The following is a 21,385-nucleotide window of genomic DNA, read 5'->3' as shown; positions in this document are numbered from 1 at the left end:
ACAAACTATTAACCAAAATTCGAAGGGAATTTTTATCCAATTTAACAGCCAACAAACAAAAAGTCACATCAAGGGATGCAAGAGCCCTAACGTGTTGGTTTGCAATTGGCTTCTCTGAGGAACTCCCGGTCTGCCTTTGTATCTGAACTCATCATGTGGAAAATACCGAAACCTTCCAAGCTCACCTTTAACTCTTTCCAGGAGAATACTTAGCTATCAAGACAGAGCTTCACGATTCTCAAGCTAATTTTGAGAATTACAGGTGAGTGGATAAGATCCAGACTAAGTTCACTTTGGTTTGTTCTTTTTTTGACCGGGCTTGAGTGCAGGTTCCAAGTCCAAGGGTAATTAAGTTATTCTATGTACGACTGACCGTCCAAAACATATTTAATGATTATGATTCCAGAAGAATGCTCCTGTCCTTTCCGTCAACTCCCCAAACAAATATCTGTCTTTGGGTTACAACTTTTTCCTGTTTCTCCTGTATTTTTCACTAATCCAAAATGTCCTTAATTGCATTAAAGATTATAACAATATCGGTGTTGACATCAAAAGCCACGCGGATAAGTAATTCATAATATTAAATATAAATTAATATATTTTATTAGACCTGATTTTTAACAATATAATTTAGTCCAATTAAACTTTTACAGTATATTTGATTCACTAAAAAAAATAAAATTAAAAATAAAATAGTTATTTTAAAAGAATAAAATTAAAAAATATAATTATTATATAAATTAGTTCATGATAATAGAATATGATAGAAATTGTTGTTATTACTTATTTCATTATTTGGTTGATAGGAATAATTTTAAGAATAGTTATGGAATAAAGGGTAAATCATAAAAATATTTTTTATTAATATTTAAAGATTTTTTAATTAAAAACAAAAATACTATGATGAGAAAAAAATACATTTTATTAAAATGAAAAAATTTATTTTGTTAAAAGATAAAAATATTCCAAGTAATAAAATAAAAATAACTTTTTTATAATTAAATAATATTTTCACCAAAACACAAACATATTTTTATTATAATTTAATAATATTTTGTATTAGAAGATAATTAAACTTTTTATTATAATTAAATAATATTTAATATTAAAAAATAAAATATATTCTTCATTAGATTTAAATAATACTAAATATTTTTTTGTATTATATTTATTATATTTAAATAATAATATTAAATAATATACTTTATAATATTTATTATAATTAAATAATATTTATATTTTTTATTTTTTAAAATGAAGTAAAAAATTTTGTATCTTATGTGCTTGTAGACACCTCAAAATAAAAAATAATATATATATAAAAGAGGAATGGCTGGCCTAGCCATCCCTTCCTCCAACCACCCTGAATGATGGAACTCTGGCTACCAATTCCTTGGTGCCAGAACCCCATTGTCGAGTTGTCCAAATTTTTAGATAACTCAGCTGTTGAAAATCGAACCTGCAAAACCAAAAAGGAGGACAACCAAGAAAACCACATATCAAAAAAAAATCCTAAATCTACCAACAGCAAAGACCTAGCCACAAAAAAAAAATCAAAAAAGGCAATCAGAAAATAACCAAAGAAAAGAAAGCCAAAAAATCAGTGTTTGAACAAAAGGGGTTCGGGTAGTGGGTGAGAAGAGAGGGAGTTGATCTATGTGGGTGTTCGGCTGGCGGTGAAAAAGAGAAGAGAGAGTTTTGGCTGTCGACGCAGGGATGAGAGGAGAGAGTTTTGGCGCCGACGATAGAAAGAGAAGAGAGGGAGTTGGCTGGCGGTAGAGAGCAAAGAGAAGTCGTCGATCAGTGAAGGGAAGATAGAGAAAAGTAGGCACTAGCAGACGAGAAGGGGAAAGAGAGGGAAGGTCTTCTAGAGAGAAGGCGGAGAGAGGGGCCGACTAGAGAGAGAAATTGAATAGAAAAAGCCAAAAAATGGGTTTTTATACCTAAGCGTAGGAGAACAAAACGATACTGTTTTAGTGGAGTGGCAGAAGTTGGAAAGTCCAGGCCTAAACGGCGTCGTTTTGAGCGGCTCTACAAGCACCAAACGATGCGTTTTGAATTCTGCCTTGTGGGCCTCAGGAAGCAGGCCGGGTGTAGTAGATTTGGGCTTATACGGGTCATCGGGCTGGGCTAATCTGAGCCCAGAAAGATATAACCCATCCTCTTTGGTTTGGGCTTGTTTCAATTAATTTTGGGTTAGCCCATTTTGTTAAATAAATTACATTTTTTATTGTTATGATTTAAACCATATTAGGAAAAGTCATTTATATATATGTATATATATATATATATATATATTATGGATGCTATTTTAATGCTAAAAAATCAAAAAATAATAATGATAGTAATAATAAAAAAATAATAGTAAAATGCATGGTTTAGAAAATATTAAAATAAGTAAATAAATAGAAAGAAAATTCGTAATAGATTTAGTTTTTTTAATAAATAAATATAGTAATAATGGTAAGTAAATGAGAAGAATAAAAAAGGAAAAATGAAATGATCGTTTGAAAAATTTCACCTAAGAGAAGTAAAGAGTTGCCTTTTCTAAGTGAATTTTTTTTTAATAGGAAGTACGAGACGAATTTTCAACGAAGCGTCGGGATAAATCCGAACTCTAAACTTCAATACCCGTTAACTCAAATAATCGTCGCTAAAATAATAAAAATAAATAAATCTACATAATGTTACATTTAAATCTAAGTTAGTGTAATTAGTTAATCAGCAAATACATATCATTAAAAAAATTTTATTAAGTTAACCATTAATTTAATTAATTGTTTATTCGACAAGTTATATAATCAAGTTAAATGTTAATCAACAATGTTAATTAAAAGATACAGATCTAAATAGAAAATAGAAAAACAAAAAAATAATAATAAAATAAATAAATAATCCATAAAAAATGACAAAATAAATATATAAATAAAGTGATAAATTATTGGATGAATTATGAACCGCTTAAGTCAATAAACGTGTGCATGTAGACATCATCACTTTATCTTGTCATAGCATGCCATATTTATCTTGTAAATGGTACGGGAGTTATGATGATGGGATTTCCCAAAGAGCTTGTAGAGATGAGTTCTTCTGGGGATATCTCTAGGTGAGAAAAATTTCGAAACTTCACCAAAGCGTTGTGATGGTCTTTGAATAATTTTCCAATAAAGGCTGTCAATCCCATTATTTAAAGTAAACAAGTCATGACATAATTTTACGCTTGCATCATGTGTATACGTAAAACCGAATAAAAGACTCAGACAGCCAATTTAATAAAAATTTTAGTCAATAAGTAGGGATTAAATCAAAAGTAGGCTATAATATGATAACTTAAGATTAAATGGTACCGTTCGTGGAACGGGCGTCACGGATGTGCTAACCCTTCTCCGTGCGTAACCGCACTCCCGAACCCATCTCTAAAAAACGTGGATAAGTTCTCGTTCTTTCGACGAATTTAAAATTAATTTAGGACTTCGTCGATTAGAATCGGGTTAATAGGTGACCAATCACATCTAGATAAAAAAAATTGGTGGCGACTCCCACACCACATTATTTTCGTCGACGTCTGGCAGATGGGTTCCCTGACCCGCACGTTACGACAATGCTTTAGAGAGAGAATGAGTGTGAAAGAGAGAAAAAAAATAAGTTTGGTATTTTTTTATAAGGTAATTTTTTAAATTGTAAAATAATATATTTATCTAATCAATTTGTTTTCTTATTTCTAATAATTTGGTATAATTATTATCGAGAGGACTTGATAATGGTTATTCATGCTTCTTTTGAATATGAGTATTTCGAATAATAATTATTTTATTAAACCAAATATAACTTTATATCGAAAATAAAAAATATATAGCTATTTCACTCTCTCCAACCAAACATGCTCTTTTGATTTTACATTTACGTATTATAATAACTTGTTACAATAAACTTTACTACAATATTTTTTTTCTGTAATAATATTATAATTTGTAATTAATTTCATTAAATTTTTTATAATATAAGCTGCTGACAATTTAGAATTACGAAACTTATAATTTCATACCGGATCAGTCCAAAAACCTCGATTTATCCAATCAGTTATTATTGAACAATTAGGTCAGACATGCTGAAGACATGAGCAGACGTGAGTCTCAAGTAATACGTCCAAACTTCTTCTTGTCCTTAATTATTATAATTTTATTGTTTTTAAAAAGAAAGCATTATTTTATATATTGGTAAAAATTTTTAATTTTATAAATGAAATTCTTATTTTAATTTTTTAATTGCATTTTAATGAATTATATGTTTATTTTAAAAATTTTAATTGTTATATTTTTTTAAGACTAAATCACGAAAAGGCCAAAAAAATGGAACGAGGACAGCCAATTAGCATGTATACATGTGCCAAGAAATCCAACCTTTTTTTTTTTTCGTCAAAAAGGTTTTGAACAAAAAATTGAAAAAACAAGTGATAGAAATGCTGACAACCCTTGTTCACATGACGCGTGGCGATCGTACATTGCTGTGGAAGGGCATGTGAAGAATCTTTGTTTTGGGAGGGGTACGTGGCGATTTCTAAGGCAGCCCAAGAGGGTGCCTGCTTTCTATTCAAAATATTCGATTTTCGTGTGTCCGCCGTAACCAGGCGGTTAAGAATGGGCGGGAAACAAGTGGCAAAGAGCAGAAAGGAAGCCAATGAGATGGGGTAAATGTGGAGGCTAATGGCAGTGAGCGCTTCATGCAACCGCACATTTGGCCGCGCGGGCTCTTCTGCGATTGACGATTCTACCCTCCACCCAGTAACAAAATATCTCAAACGCCCTCTTCCCGAAGTCGGCCTCCACCTTCTTCACGCGGCCCGTCAAGATTCTGTTAATTTCCGCAACGATTCAAAGTTTGTTTGGTATGACTTTTTTTAATTTAAAAATTATTATAAAATTTTTATAAAAAATAATAATTTTTAAAATTAAGTTAAAATTATTTGATAAATTTTTTATAAGTTTTTTTTAATAAGTTATAATTTTTATTAAAATTATCATAATATGTATTTTTTTAGAAAGTAATATTGTAATGATTTTTAACAAATGAACATATTTTTGAAACAAAAATAAAAATTCTCTTATATTTTTAAAAGAAAAGAAGAAAAACTCATTCTTGGAGCTTTTTTTAAACTATTTTTTTAAAAATTTTGTTTTTAAAAAAATTATTTTTTTAAAAATTTATCAAAAAATCATGTTTGACTTGATTTTTATTTTTACAAGACAGATAAATTGAAAAAAAGTTAAGCCAAACATGCACTCAATACAATATCTTACAAGCATATGTAAATCACATTCTCTAGTGATTATTCGTCGCAAGCATGTCAAAATTCTTTTAGAATATCTTAAAAATGAAATGAAGATACTAGTGTTATAAAATCTACTTTTATTGAGAAAAAATGCAGAAAGAGATCGACTTAATTAAGTAATTTTATAAGACATGAGGGGCGTTTATGTCCAAAAAAATTCATGTATTGAAGCCCACTTTGTCCACGTAAACAGATTCCCTGGATCCAAACTCTTCTTCCTCTTTTGATTCTTTGATCGCTTCCGTTATAGCTAACTACACTCCTGACTCCGTTCCATTTGTAGCAAACCAGATCTCACGTTCAAAAAGAAATAGTTTCTTGTTCCAAAAAGCATACACCAATCTTTCGTAACACATGATACTTAAAAAAAAAATGTTCACGTAATTCAGTTTCCCGTCAGAATTCAGCTGCAAAACACATTTGGACATTCATTTTTGAATCCATTCCTTTTTAGTGATCAAGCTTTCGGGTTTCCGCTTTCTCACGTTATCGTCTTTCGGTTTCCGATGCGATCATCGTACAATTTCTCGCTGGCATTGTCGTCTCCTCCTTTAGGTTACGGCGGCATCCATCGATGGTGAACGAAGGTACACATGAGTTTGAATAATTCTTATGAGTTTGAATAATTCTTACTTCTCCTCTGTTTTGGCTTATGGACATTGTTGATTCTTGCCAAAGATGCCTTGACATTTAAATTTAACTTGTGGTGTATGCTTTTTCATTCGCATGCATGATGAAAAATATTAATTAAAAGATTTTTTTAATTAGTACATCTAAAATAGAATGAAATGGTTATTTGTGGGAGATAGAGAGCAAAAGAAACAGAATGAGAGGAGCGAGAGACGCATGTTAAGAGGTAACATAAAGTTTAAAAAGTTTTAACACGTGCTTTTTTAGGGTAACACATGGAATTTCTATATATGATTTTTATTTAAACACATTTATCTCTAATTAATAAAAAGTATTAACCAATTTATGACTAATGTTGGAATATTAATTTCAAACTAAATGTTTAATAATTATGTCGTTATTTTCAATCTTCATGCGTTGATGAGATTGATGATCAAAGTGCTTGTGTTAATGCTAATTAATCATTAATCTGGAGCACTAATCTATGCCTATTGCTATAGTTATTAGCCTATTTAAGCAAAGACACAGCAAAACAAAGCACGTGGGCACGCACCTGCGCTAAGTCTAAAAGGAAATTAATACATTTAAATTCCTTTATTTTTTTCGCCCAATTACTGTCAAAGAAAAGCAAGAAGATTTAAATGAATTTGGTAATTAGGAGGAGGAAAGAAAAGGGTGTGAATCACGTTGGTACGTACTTGGTATTTGGGTGATTCCACCTGGTGCACATGTTATCACTAGGGGCCTAACCCCAACCATTTTACAAAGCTCTTTTAGGGGGATTTTAATTTTTATTTCCATAGATTTTTTTATTAATTTCATGGTATGGATGGAATAAATAATTAATATGCATAATGAATAATATACAAGGAGCATAGGTATTTCCGGTTTAGTTAAGAGTTTTCACAGTATATGGAACTATAAACTTTTTCAAAGAGGTGGGCTCCAAGCTGGGGTAATTGCGAGGATTCCGAGGGTGAGTTACCGCTGGTTTTCAAACTTTCAAAAGAAAAACAAAAAGGAGGCATTTAAACGTGTATTTTAATTACTTTTTTACACAGTCTATTTACAAGAACAAAGTTCAGCAATTAATTAGTTTTAGAGCCTATTGATTTTGGAAAGATTTCTATATTAGGCGGAAAAAACAATCGGATACTCTAACTATTCAGATAGTTGTTTTATGCAATTCTTACCAAATGTAAATTAGCAAAATTTTTTTTGTTATTATTTAATATTAACTTAAAATTATATAAAAAATTAAATAATTTTTTATTACATTCAATTAAATTTTTATATTTTAATATTTTCATCTTTCACAATAATATTATATTAATATAACATAATAAGTAACATTTTAAAATATAACGAATAATTAACTATTAATTATAAAAATATATTTGATTCAAAATAAAAATATATAATTTGATTAAATATAATAAAATAATAAAAAATTTATTTAAAATATTATATCTTTAATATTTGCTTAAATGTGTCTATAGCAATTTTATTCTTCTTAATTTATGTTATAATTTTCCCATTGAATTTACTGTAGCATATTATAGGATTTTTTTCCAATTAATACAGAAAATCATAAAATCAAAATAAACATAGATTGGTCTCTCGATGTTAACAGGTTAAATCTACATCATGTTTTCTTTTTTTTAAAAATGATGTAAAACATGTATGCTTCTTTTATGTGAGAAAGGGAAATAGAATAAGAAGATGGGAAATTTATATGGTGAGACATGCTTGTTTAAACTTTAAAAGATTCGAATTGGTGGAGAAATCGATTGAATATTAGCATAAGTACATCATATTAGAAAAGCACTGAGACTCTGCAATATACAGGAGTTTTAGATGCTTTTGGATTCTTACAACATTCTGGGAAACATTCATATATTTCCATTTAAATAGAGCAGATTGCGAGGATATCCTAGTCTTAGTTCTTGGACATGGCGGTATTTTATTACAGTGTGGGGCTTAACAACCGGCTATTCGTTGAATTGTAGCAAAGTAGTGAGAGGGCGACGGGGATTTTCAAGTATGGAGGATGCTTAATTTGAAACGTTAGAAGTCTGAAAGCTGCCGTAGAGATCAACAAGATAGCGTCTTTTCTTTACAGGTACGAGACAAAAACTTTTGTTCTCTCCTCTTTAGGACTCATTCTTCCTATCCCGTCTCTTCTGAGTTTTAACCAAAGTACCTGCCTTATTTTCGACATATTCTCCCTTTTATTTTGTATCACAACTACTTTTTTCTACCCTGAAATGTTCATACATTCCATGCACGACTAGCAAATATCATTCTTTATTTAGTTGGCAGATGGCTATGGGTGCAGTGTGGTGTTGTTTTTGTTTTTCTTCTTTCGATTTACAACCAATATAGGAGTACCTCAGAGTTCAACCCTGCTTATTTTTTTTGCTAAACCTGATTACCTCAATATTTGCAGCTAATATAGAGGAAGATGCAGAATGGGTCTGAGCTATTTGAATTCGAATTGAAATTTTATCAACATAAACCGTGCATGAGATCATCCAAAAATATAGGGTAGATTGAAGTAAATGATGGTTTTTGTCCTATTGGAGTAGTTGAAGTCTGGGAGATTCAAACTAACGAGGACACCATTGATTTCATCGATACTAGTGTCTTGTGGCATGTGGTGTCCACAAAAAACCGTATTCAAGTATTGGGTCAAAGTTAAAAGTGCAAAATGTGTTTAATCGACCAACATTTGCCATGTAATGAAACTAGATGACAAAAGCATCGTCTACGGTCTAAAGGTCTATGGTCTATGGATAATGGGAACACAATCTCGTATATAACTAGGCATATGGCCAATGACCCAAAAACACCTCCACCACAGTTTTTCGTGAAGTCCAACACCTATTTAGTTTGGTAATTTGGCTACTACAGAACAACATTGATGCATCTTAGAACCTTGTTGCTACCAACGGCTGGTTTCATAGATCTTCACACAGGGTCCTTATAATGTTCGTTACCATACTCTTATTTCTTTCCAAGAAGGCTACCAACACCCCTGGTTTTCAGCTCACACTCTTCCCATGGCATAGGTTTCTTCTCTAACGAAGGTTGGTTATTTTTTCAGGCCAGCCAGCCTAAGGTGACAGTTTACCGCCATTAATTGTGCATCAACAACCTGATACAAAGCTATGGCATGCACATCGATGACTACCCCTACCTCTCAAGCTGCCTCAGCGGCGAAAGATGGATGCAAAGAAGAGATCAATGGCCTTCGCCGATCACACTCTGGCATAAACCTTCATAAGAGTGTAGGCATTCAAAGGTCTTATTCGGATAACCACCTCTGTTACTCTATCAATCGAATACGTGCTGCATCAACAAAACCAACCCTGAAGTATAGCCGTTCTGTTGGGATTTTCCCGACGCTCCCATTCCAAATATCCAGTTCCATAATTCCAAACACTTTTAGATCATTTTTGTTTGACCTGGAGACGAGTAAGGATTTGAGTCTAGTGGACAAGGATGTGAATATTGATAAGAACTCCATGGAAAACAATGAAGAAGAGAATAAAATCAATAGAGCGAATTGGGTGAATAGGTTGCTGGAGATTCGACGTCGCTGGAATTATAAACAACTAGAAGAGGGCGTGGATGGAGTTGGGATTTATGATGAGAATGAAAGTGGCGATGGTGATGGAGACGAAGGTGGCTGTGAGGTGAACTATGACTCGGATGAAGAGGGAGGTGGAGGAGGTGAAGTGAAATATGACCGTGAATCTTTCTCGAAATTATTGGCTCGGGTGCCATGGTCCGATACCAAGCTTTTTTCTCAGCTCGCCTTCTTGTGCAACATAGCTTATGTTATACGAGAGATTAGGGTATGCATCTTTCATATTTCTGTTTCACATGACATGTTTCTCCCAATTGGTCAAGTTTTTGATGTTTAGAATTTAGAACTATTCTTTGATTTCTGTCACTACCCTGCATTATATGTCTGGTCTTGCAATTATATGTCTAGCATCAAGTGTTTGGAGTAGTCTTAAACATTACTTACTAAAATTTAAAGCTTTATATTCCATCCTAAACATCTGTATCAGTAAAGTTTCAAACCAAATCAATCGATTATTCTTGCACAAAGAGTAACTTCATTCTAGGAATATATATGCAGGAAAAGGATTTAAGAAAACATTATGGCCTACGGTTAGTAACATCGTCCCTAGAAAAGAAAGCAGAAGCGGCTACAATCAAAGCAAAATTAGATCAGGACTCTACTCGAGTACCAGTTGCTGCCTCAGAAAATACTGAATCGAAGTCAGTAAAAGCTGAGGGATCAGAGCAGAAGCGCCCAATCCGCTTATCTGTTGTTTATGAAATTGCTGCTTCAGCTGCATGCTATGTTCAGTCACGGGCAAAAGGCCTATTGTCCCCTGGCTCTAAGTCACAGGAGGATGCTGGTGGCACGGATTCATGCAGATGTGGAGACCAGCCAGAAATGGAGGGGGAGAATTCGCCCCGAATATATAACTCAGAGGTGGCTGCTTACGTGGCAGCATCAGCAATGACCGCTGTTGTTAGAGCTGGGGAGAGGGAAAAACAAGAGACAGCAAAGGACCTTCAGTCGCTAGACTCATCGCCTTGTGAATGGTTTGTTTGTGATGACTTAAGCACATATACCCGCTCTTTTGTAATTCAGGTAGAAGTTGAATACTTTGTCATTCATTTCATTTTCCGTTGATAGGCCAGCATTTACATTTACCAAGCAACAATTAATCCGTTATAGCAGCTAATGCACAAATCATCATATATCTTATGCTATTATAATTCAATTCAGAACATTTTGTTCTAAGAAAAATCTCACAAGGAAAGATCAAATTATTGAATCTTGAAATCTCCTAGATTATTTATTGATATCTGCATCTATGATCTAATTGAACTTGAGTTGCAGGGATCAGACTCTCTAGCGTCATGGCAGGCAAACCTTTTCTTTGAGCCTACTAATTTTGAGGTGAGCTTAATTGCTTGAGTAACAAGTCTAAGAACTCCGAATGAGAACTCCTTAACCTTAATGGGAGACTTAGAAGAGTTACTGTAAATCTAACATCTATTATTCTTTTGTAGGGAACCGATGTGCTTGTTCATAGAGGAATTTATGAAGCTGCAAAGGGCATATACGAACAACTCATGCCAGAAATTATGGACCATCTGAAGAGGCATGGAGATCGTGCAAAGCTTCAATTTACCGGTCATTCCCTTGGGGGTAGTCTTTCTCTTTTAGTTAACTTGATGCTGCTAACTAGGAAGGTTGTAAAGCCTTCTGCTCTTCGACCAGTTGTCACTTTTGGCTCACCGTTTGTGTTCTGCGGAGGCCAAAAGATACTAGATGAATTGGGTCTAGATGAGAACCATGTTCATTGTGTGATGATGCACCGAGACATTGTCCCTAGAGCCTTCTCCTGCAAATATCCGAACCATGTGGCTGTTGTCCTCAAGCGTTTGCCTGGTTCCCTCCGATCTCACCCCTGTCTGCTTAAAAATGTAAGTACTTCCTTAAACGCTTCTTATCAAAATAAGAATCATGCGTAGTTGCAGCAAGTGGGAGATGTAGACTTCCCTTTTAATCATATGCAGAAATGTACTTGAAGTTAAGATTTTGATTGGAAAAATAGCTTTTACGAATATGATCTTTCCACTGCTAGGCTAACTCATTCATTTTTTTGTTAATGCAGAAACTTTTGTATACACCACTAGGCAAAGTATTCATTCTCCAACCTAATGAGAAGTTATCACCTCCGCACCCACTAATCCCTCCAGGAAGTGCTCTTTATGCTCTGGACAATACACATTGTGAATACTCCACGAAGGCCCTTAGGGCCTTCCTTAATTGCCCCCATCCATTGGACACTCTCAGCGATCTTACAGCCTATGGCTCAGAAGGTACTATTTTAAGAGATCATGACTCCAGCAACTACTTGAAAGCAGTTAATGGGGTCTTAAGGCAAGACAAAAGGGTGGATGTCCGCCGGGCGAGGATACAGAGAAGCTTATTGTGGCCATTGCTTGTTTCGCCATCTCCCCACTCATGGAGCCATGATAGAACTTTAGAGAGCAGCATGTTATCAAATAAGGAGATAATGACCGGTGTGTGAACTCTGAAGACTTCTCCATGGTTGCTCCATAGATATACAAAAGATGTTGATAACACATAGCAGAGTCTGAGCTTTTTTCTTTTTCCTTTTTGTCCCCCTTTTTACCGTAATGTAATGGCAAATACAAAATCCAAGGTCAAAATCCAGCATCTCCAAGCCTCCCTCCCCTGATTTTTATGATATTGAAAGAGAAAAAAGAAAGATAAACCCTTGTAAATTCACTGAAATTATAGTCTTTTGGCTCTGTCTCCATGTTATTCATCACGGGCTAACACTGTTTAAGTGTTAATGAAATGTCAATGTTCTCTTGTCTTCACTCGACGCTTTGTTTTTCTTTTTATTCCCAACACAGTGCAAAAGAGTGCATCAATGCATCACTAATAAGAAGAAACCTAAACTAGGCATAAAAGAGAAAAACTAAACCCAAAAAACAAAGGAAATAAAAAGAAACAAGCTTAACCCTAAACTTACTACTAGAATTACAATTCCTTTTCTTTCTTTTCCCTGTCTTCTTGTTGTAATAACATGGCAATGCACCAAAGATTTTGCTGTTTGATGTATGAAAAGAAGTGTTAATGACAAGTTAACAAAGTGAATAACCTAGATTAGGCTTTTTGTTATCTTAATTACGAGTTTAATCATGGGAGTTGGTTTACACAAGGAGGGAAATACTGCAAAAGATGCAAGATTTGCTGACCCATTCTTTGAGTTAGCAGGCATTACCGGCCCAATGCTAATAGGCCTACAAATCAGCGGGCCTAAGGTTTTGTCGACAGGCCAGACTAATTAAAGAAGAGTGCAGAAATTTTCTTTTAAATAATTTTTTCTATTTTCAATTCGTCTTTTTCTGTTCTCTCTTCTCTTTCTTCTCTCTCTCTCTGCCAGAGATTCTATCATCCTCTTCCTCTCAATTAAATTTCAATTTTTTTTTTCTTAAAAAGAACCCTCAAATGCACAAACTTCCTCAACGTCAAACAATTACTATATCTCTATCACGCCTCCACAATCCCTTATTCTTGTAACCAAACGGACCCCCTTCTCTTCCCCCCTTCTGTTTCCTTTCTCTGTCTTTCACCACCAGAAACCTAAATAAGCATTCTTTTGATCCTCTACAACCCTTCCTGTTTTCACCATTTTTACATTTCTCCCCAATCTTTCTCTTTACATTTTGCTATTTGGTCCTTCTTGGCCTTCCTTTTTTGATTCGCCGACACTTCCCAATTTCCAGGATTGGTGCAGTTTCTATTTAGGGTTTTTGATAATCTCACGGCCCCATTGTTTCCCATTTTGCTGACCCTCTAGGGTTTCCTTATTCCTTTTTCTTTTTTCCAGTTTCATATTTTTTATTTCTAGGGCTTTTTATATTGAAGTTTTGTAGATTTTCTTGATCGAATAGAAAAGAAAGGAAAAAACTTACATCCTTTTATCATTTTACCTTGGAAGTTTATTGGAATATCCCCTTCGTTTTGGCAGTATTTACTGTTCTTGCCATTTTATTACTTCTAAAACGTTAACATACTCTAGGGTTGTTACTTTATTAGTTAAAAAACAAAAAACTAAAACTAATTTCAAAGTTTCTTCCTTTTTTTTCCCCTTATCGTGGATTTACTAGGAAAACCGTACATATTGAAAAACAATCCATCTTTTTTCTTGGATTAGTTTTTTTTTTTTTTTTTTGAAATTTATTTTCTTTGTTTTCGGTTGCCTTGTGCCGGTTGGGAGGGTTGAGAAAGTTGTTAGGGAGGAAAAGTGGTTTAGGATTGTATGGAAGAGAATGAAGGGTGGGCGGCGCAGCAGCCACCGAGCGAGCTATTGCCGAACGGTTTGTTACCGAACGAAACCGCCTCGGTGATTCAGATACTTGATTCGGAGCGATGGATGAAGGCTGAGGAAAGAACCGCTGACCTGATTGCCCGCATTCAACCCAATGCACCCTCGGAAAAGCGCCGTAAAGACGTCGCTGAATATGTCCAGGGCCTCATCTGCCAATGCTTCCCTTGTCAGGTCCAATTGAATGCCATTTTGTTATAATTTCTTTCTAAATGGGTGCCATTGTATGAGATGGAATTATTGAATAGATGTGTTTGACTAAATATGTTAAGGATGGATAAGTGGCACTCATAGAAAGGATTAACAAGTTCGATCTTTACATTTCATGTTCAGGTCATACAGTGAAGGGATGAATGCTACTTATATGAAGTTTTTAACTTTTTATGGAGTAGCGTATTGAGTTCATCAATCAATTTTAATATCGGTTGCTTGCTTGCTTGTGATTATTTTTGTTGGACAGGTGTTTACTTTCGGGTCTGTGCCCCTCAAGACATATTTGCCTGATGGGGATATTGACTTAACGGCCTTCAGTGAGAATCAAAATTTGAAGGATACATGGGCTCATCAGGTTCGCGATATGCTGGAAAATGAAGAGAAAAATGAGAATGCTAAATTCCTAGTAAAAGAAGTTCAGTACATTCAGGCTGAGGTAAAGTCATAATGAGACGCCCATTTCTTTGCAATTCTTAGGCACCTGGCATTATGTCTTTTCTTCTTAGGATCTCTTATTTACCATTCTATCAATGTTTCCGTATCTTTTCCCGCTCCAGATTTCTTTGATTAAAGTTTGCACATTTGTGACACTTGGTAATATGCTGATTCATTTGTTTGTGGGGACTCCTTATGTTCAGTTGTATTCTTCCTACTTTTCTTAATGTGTCTGAAGTGTCTAGCATAAAACTAGTTGTCGAATTCTTCCACACATTTGCTCAATGTTATTATCTTAATACATAAATTCATTTTGATATGTTTTTTTCCCTTCTCATATGTTTTCAGGTTAAGATAATAAAGTGTCTTGTAGAAAATATTGTGGTAGACATTTCATTTAATCAGCTTGGTGGATTATGTACTCTTTGTTTCCTTGAAGAGGTTAGTGCTGCAAAACCTGCCACTGCATGTTTGCATTTGTTTTTGTAGTGGTAGATCTTTTTGGAATTTGTGTAAGTTTAAACCTAACTTAATGTCCATGTTTGTAGGTTGATCTTTTGATAAACCAGAATCATTTGTTCAAACGTAGCATCATATTGATAAAGGCATGGTGTTATTATGAGAGCCGTATATTGGGTGCTCATCATGGACTTATCTCAACTTATGCCCTGGAAACCTTGGTTCTTTACATATTCCATGTTTTCAATAAGTCCTTTTCTGGACCACTTGAGGTGGTTATGTTTACCTTTCTATTTTTTTATGCTTTTTGCATTTGAGTCTGTTCATTTGTCTGAACTTTTTTTCCTTTTTATGTGTAGGTCCTGTATTATTTTCTTGAATTTTTTAGCAAGTTTGATTGGGAAAATTTTTGTGTTAGCCTTTGGGGTCCTGTTCCAATTAGTTCGCTGCCAGACATAACAGGTACCACAATTTCTGGAATATCTTCTGCTAAGCTTTGAACAAGAAGCTTCCACTTACAGAATGTATCCCAGTTTTCTAGTCATAATTATATTGTTTGAAATACTTTTTTGCAGCGGAACCTCCTCGAAAAGATGGTGGAGAGTTGTTACTTAGCAAATATTTTCTTGATACTTGTAGTTCAAGATATGCTGTTTGCCAAGAAAATCAGGGCCAACCCTTTGTATCTAAACATTTCAATGTGATCGATCCTTTGCGTATAAATAACAACCTTGGACGTAGTGTTAGTAAAGGTAGCTACATTTATAACTTTTTAGTGGTTACTTCTTGTACTTTTTGAAGTTTCTCTGCATTTTTTGTAAGCTTTTTTAAATTGTTTGGCAATTCCTTGTTGTTGCATCTAGTACTATGGCCACATGCTGTTGTTGTTTATAAGTCTCTATCCTTGACATAACTATTTGATATATTAAATTGTCCTTTTGAAGAGATATGCTGCAATGAACTTTGAAGAGAATCGCATGATTAAGAAATTTTGAAAATATTGAACTTTAATTGGTAGAAGCAAGGTGAAGAGACTGTTAAATGGAGGGAAGGAAGGTGATAGCGAACAATTAGAGTTGTAGATTTGTTTATTTCTGCACAATTTTGGCACTTATTGGAACCTTATGTGATTAAGCATGTCAGAATCAGATTTGGATACTATTTTAATTTCTACTTGTACAACAATGTAAACCTTGTTTTTCACAGTTTTACCACTTTTAGAATAATTGAGTGTTAATTTTTTGGTTGGCTGTATGCACTGCTAATAATAGGTTTTCTTGGCTGTTTGCACTTATAAATTTCTACATGTACAACTATGTAAATATTTTCAAAAGTTTTACTGCATTTGGAATAGTTGAGTTGTCAATTTTCTGGTTGGCTCTATCCGTTGTTAATAATAGGTTTTCTTGTGCATAAATAATATACTTTCCTCCAGGTAATTTCTTTAGGATTCGCAGTGCATTTGCATTTGGGGCTAAAAAGTTGGCAAGACTACTTGATCCCAAAGAGGACCTATATGATGAAGTAAATCAATTCTTTATGAATACATGGGAAAGGCATGGTAGCGGCGAACGCCCTGATGCACCAAGGAATGATCTGTGGCGCTTGGGATTGTCAAATTCCGACCACACTCATGGATCTAAGAATGTCAGGAACAATTCAAGCAGCAAAGTAAATGATATGTCCTCAGGGCATGAAACTCAAGCCGAAGGAGCACAAGGATTGTGTGGTGTTTCCTCACAGCATGTTAATTATCCATCAGAATGCACAAGCAAGATTAGTGATGTATCAACTGCTTCTCGTGCTCAAAGCCAAAAGAGTTATGGTAGCATGAGCAACTCAAATACATCTGACCAGGTTAGACGGGATTCTAATTCCAATCAGAATGTGCATAATGATACAGGGCAGAGAAATTCTAAAGCAGAGAATATTGTAACTGATGTTCAAGGAAGATATCTTTTTGCAAGGACACGTTCTAGTCCTGAGCTTACTGAAACATATGGGGAAGTTGCTTCTCGAGGAAGGCGGAACCGAGTGCCAGAGAGTGGGAAAACCCACATTGCTTCTATGAGGTCAGATAATAACGGGAGGAAGAATATGGAATCTGATATGACAGCAAGCAATAACATTAAGTCTTCATGTGATGATCCTTCATCTATTAGGCACACTTCAACCCATCAAAGCATTGACGCTACTGCTGATCCAAATAGTCTATTAAATAGTTACCAAGATGATTTAGGCTTGGGAGCTATGGGTCAGGACTTTTCCTCAATTCCAGGTGCACAAGGAATGCATCAAGAAGAGCAAGATCTAGTGAACATGATGGCATCTTCTACAGCTCATGGCTTTAATGGTCAAGTTCCTATTCCGCTAAATTTAGCTGCAGGTCACTTACCTTTTCCTATCCAGTCCTCAGGTCTTGCAACAATGGGTAACAATCAGAGAAATTTGGGTGGAATTGTTCCTACAAATATACATATGTTTCCCCAACGCTTGGTCTCTTCTCCTTTGGCCCATTATTTTTCTGGCATTGGATTAGCTTCAAATCCAGAGGATTCAATTGAGCCTGGCAGTGAAAATTTTGGTTCTTCAGAAATGAATCCAGGGGAAGCAGAACACGAGTTATGGCATGAACAAGACAGGGGCTCTAGTGGTGGTTTTGATCTTGATAATGGAAGTTTTGAAATGCTTCAGTCAGATGATAAGCAACTGTCAACTTCAGGTGGCTATAATTTTGATCCTTCATCTAGGGTAGGCAGCTCTGGTAGTTCTACTAAAGTCCAACAGAAGTTTACTAAAGAAACTCGAGGGTCAAATAGGGAAGATCATGTAGATGTTTGCCAATATCAAGATAACAGAGGTAATGATGTTTACTTTGATGAAAGAACGGCAAGTTCTAGATCCATGCCTGCTTCACATAGTAGTTCACTCAGAAGTAAAACGTCATCAGAAAATTCTTGGGAAGGGTCATCAGCAAAGGTCTCTAAGCCAGCTAGGGAGAAACGGGGTAGGAAAACTGCTGCTTCTGCGCTTCCCTCTGCTGCATGTGGGAAAGGTAAAAGTGTATCTGAACATTCCTCTCAGGCAGGCGATGATGGCAGAGACTGGAATCTACCCCCAACAGTGGGCACTGAAATGGCAGAAAGAACTAGTGGACCTCAACCAGTTGGTTCTTTGCCTGTTCCAAGGCATCAAATGCCTGGATTTGAGGCAGCTCAGACTAGTGGCTCAGATTCACTGATACCCATGGCTCCAATTCTTTTAGGTCCAGGTTCAGGGCAAAGAGCTATGGATAATTCCGGAGTTCCTCCCTTGGCCTTTACAATAACAGGTCCACCAATTCCATTTTTCTTGTGCCCTGTGTACAACATTCCAGCAGAAACAGGAACTCCAGATGCATCAACAAGCCATTTTAGTTGGGATGAAGGTTTGGATAACAATGATTCTGGTCAAAATTTTGATTCATCTGAGGGACTTGATCAGTCTGACGTGTTAAGTACTTCTAGTTCTACAAGAAAGGTTGCATCTCTTAAGCCATCTGAGTCCAAACGTGACATTCTTAATGGTGACATTGCTAGCCATTGGAAAAACTTGCAGTATGGACGGATTTGCCAAAATTCACGATATCGTCCACCTCTGATTTATCCTTCATCTGTTATGGTGCCACCTGTCTGTTTACAAGGTCATTTCCCATGGGATGGTCCTGGGAGACCTCTCTCAACTGATGTAAATCTCTTTTCTCAACTTATGAATTATGGGCCCCGTGTTGTTCCTGTTACTCCATTCCAATCTGTTTCAAATAGGCCTGCTAGTGTATACCAACGGTATGCTGATGAAATGCCAAGATATCGTGGTGGTACTGGGACATACCTGCCAAACCCTGTAAGTCACACATTGGCAATCTGTAATGAGCCTGTTTTACTCTGCCCTTGAACTTTGCGTGGTTTGGAGAGTAATACGGTTACATGGTTTTGTTTTCCGTTCTCCATTAATTGTTTATGCACTGTTATAGTGGTCAATCATTTGAAATGCAGTGTTATATTGATCATAAGATTATATGATACTGCATTAGTCTGTTTCATCAGTTATTGGCAGTGATCTTAATGTTGTTTAGCTCTTCTTTGACATTTAACCTGGAGCACTAAAGCCTTCAATAACTTTTGTATATGATTTTTCAACTTCAGAAAGTTCCAATGAGAGAACGCCATTCCACAAATACAAGGAGGGGAAAATATAATTACGATAGAAATGACCATCATGGTGATAGAGAAGGAAACTGGACTGCTAATTCAAAGTCACGAGCTGCTGGGCGCAGCCATAGTCGCAATCAAAATGAAAAATCAAGGTTCACGATTGACCATTTGGCAGCTGTTGCTGGTGAGAGCAGAGCTGAGAGGCCTTGGAGCTCACATAGACATGATTCATTTACTTCATACCAGTCTCACAATGGACCAGTCCGCTCTAACTCTTCACAAAGTAGTTCTGCCAGCATGCCATATGGCATGTATCCACTGCCAGCCATGAACCCCAGTGGGGTATCATCTAATGGACCTACCATTCCGTCTGTGGTCATGCTGTATCCTTATGATCATAATTCTGGTTATAGTTCCCCTGCCGAACAGCTCGAGTTTGGCTCCCTTGGACCAGTGGGTTTTCCAGGCATGAATGAAGTATCACAGCTAAGTGATGGAAGCAGCTCAGGTGGGGTATTTGACGAGCAAAGGTTTCATGGTTCCTCTGCTCAACAGTCTTCACCAGACCAGCCTTCTTCACCCCACCTTCAAAGGTAATGTCTTCTTGTTCTTCTGAGGTAGTTTCTTTACAAGACTTACTGAAAGCAGTCAGCCTGAAAAGTACCCTGCATCCATACTATTGTCCAGCTGCCATTGCTGGTCTAGCAATACCGTTGATGGTGTAGTAATTTCTATGGCCCAACTTGAATGAGCTGTGTGGAAATTGCTGCCTGTTCCCCCACCTTTTCCTACCCTGACATAATCTTCTGCTGCCACCCTCTTCCTGGCTGGCGCTCTCCTCATAATTCTGGTGGGTTGTCTGTCAGTCATAAACCATAACTAGTGGTTATATCATATATGGCAACAAAATTGAATTTAAAATTGGTTCATAACCCTCACTTTTTAAATTTCTTGCTTTAATATTCTGATTTTTTCCTTCATTTGTTTCAATCGGATTGTTTTATGATGCTCTCATTTCTTTATTGTAACAGGGGACTTTGATTTTATTGCCAGATCAGTGGCCCATGAGAATTATCAATTGAAAGATGAGGATTTCCCACATCTTGCTTTTCCATTTGAGGGAAGAATTGATGGTGGGAGAACCTACAATGAGAAAAGCTCCCATTAACCAGGCTTTTTTGTTCTCAACTCACTAATGAAAGGAAGAATTGAATTTTCTGATTTAGTGATTCTTAATGGTTTTCTCACAAGATGGTCAGAAGTGCTTCTTGGCTTGTACTTGTATGTACACTATGAATGATGAAAATCATTTTCAAAATTGCTCTGTTTTCAAAGATATATCAGAGTAATGGTGAAAGGAATGCAGGACTCGGAGGCAAGAGAATTTAAACTTAGGGTTCTGCACATTGTAACTGAAATAGGAACTCCTTAGGATTAGAACTGAGTTCTATCATTTTATAAATTGCAATGATCAGGATTTTCTTTCCCACATTGTAATAGGGCTTTTCATTTTTGATTTATAATTTCAGTGTATAAGCTCGCTTTTGTTAACTTTCTTTGTGAAAGTTACAGTGTATCGATAACATTGCCATGGTAAAAAATGAGTTGCTTAGAATTACCATTTTTCAAAGCAAGAAACCAGATGTCAGATGTGCTCATGTTATTATTATGTCTAGTACTCTTGCTGCATGCATGACATGTTAGTATTGATGTGTTCTTGCCCTAGATGAATCTTGTTGTGGATGAGCAGGTTCTGGGGTGCTTCAGTTGATCAAGCTTCCAACAGAACATGATTTCTTTTGGAAGAACCACTCTGTATAAAATGATGGATTAGTGAAATATGATGCTAGAATTTTCTTTCTTTTTCTTCTTTTAATTTAAATATTTGCCTGTTAAGATACGTTTCTTGTCCAGAAGGATTGATGCGTGGTGGGTACCTAAAGGCTAAAAGTTTTGTTTTCTCTAACAAACCTGAAGGCCTAAACGCCAAGGGAAACCAGAATTCTGTAGAATTTTCTTACAATTTACCTTACAATTCCATAAAGAAACCAAATATCTTTGGGGATTATCATATTGTATGATACCGTTTAAATTGCGTTCTTTTTTTTCCTCTTTTGGGAAGAAGGTTAATAGAGAGTCGACTCTCAAACTTTGCCCATTTTTGTTGC

General features: G+C 35.5%; 2 protein-coding genes across 2 annotated transcripts; both read left to right on the top strand.

Annotated features, from left to right (window-relative positions):
• The first annotated feature begins 9,013 nt into the window (after nt 1-9,013).
• Nucleotides 9,014-12,403, top strand: LOC18613996 (alpha/beta-Hydrolases superfamily protein). Its single transcript, XM_018115516.2, has 5 exons — nt 9,014-9,819; nt 10,110-10,634; nt 10,887-10,946; nt 11,060-11,476; nt 11,668-12,403. Exons 1-5 carry the CDS (start codon nt 9,130-9,132, stop codon nt 12,085-12,087), a joined length of 2,112 nt encoding a protein of 703 aa, XP_017971005.2. The 5' UTR covers nt 9,014-9,129; the 3' UTR covers nt 12,088-12,403.
• A 534-nt stretch (nt 12,404-12,937) lies between these two features.
• LOC18613995 (nucleotidyltransferase) lies at nt 12,938-20,860 on the top strand. Its single transcript, XM_018122726.2, has 9 exons — nt 12,938-14,091; nt 14,378-14,566; nt 14,914-15,006; nt 15,114-15,296; nt 15,384-15,486; nt 15,600-15,776; nt 16,460-18,906; nt 19,209-19,810; nt 20,249-20,860. Exons 1-9 carry the CDS (start codon nt 13,852-13,854, stop codon nt 20,256-20,258), a joined length of 4,044 nt encoding a protein of 1,347 aa, XP_017978215.2. The 5' UTR covers nt 12,938-13,851; the 3' UTR covers nt 20,259-20,860.
• Nucleotides 20,861-21,385: the final 525 nt, after the last annotated feature.

This window comes from Theobroma cacao, chromosome 1 (genome assembly GCF_053813885.1).
Source record: "Theobroma cacao isolate CCN51 chromosome 1, ASM5381388v1, whole genome shotgun sequence".
In the NCBI taxonomy this organism is placed as follows: Eukaryota; Viridiplantae; Streptophyta; class Magnoliopsida; order Malvales; family Malvaceae; genus Theobroma; species Theobroma cacao.
This window is presented reverse-complemented; position numbering and strand designations above follow the sequence as displayed.

Excerpts from the sequence above, each read along its gene's own strand:
- LOC18613995 (XM_018122726.2), top strand. The coding sequence starts at position 13,852 with ATGGAAGAGAATGAAGGGTGGGCGGCGCAGCAGCCACCGAGCGAGCTA. Across the intron at positions 15,007-15,113 it reads CTCTTTGTTTCCTTGAAGAG|GTTGATCTTTTGATAAACCA; the intron begins GTTAGTGCTGCA and ends CCATGTTTGTAG. Across the intron at positions 15,487-15,599 it reads TTCGCTGCCAGACATAACAG|CGGAACCTCCTCGAAAAGAT; the intron begins GTACCACAATTT and ends ACTTTTTTGCAG.
- LOC18613996 (XM_018115516.2), top strand. The coding sequence starts at position 9,130 with ATGGCATGCACATCGATGACTACCCCTACCTCTCAAGCTGCCTCAGCG. Across the intron at positions 9,820-10,109 it reads ATGTTATACGAGAGATTAGG|GAAAAGGATTTAAGAAAACA; the intron begins GTATGCATCTTT and ends ATATATATGCAG. Across the intron at positions 11,477-11,667 it reads ACCCCTGTCTGCTTAAAAAT|AAACTTTTGTATACACCACT; the intron begins GTAAGTACTTCC and ends TTGTTAATGCAG.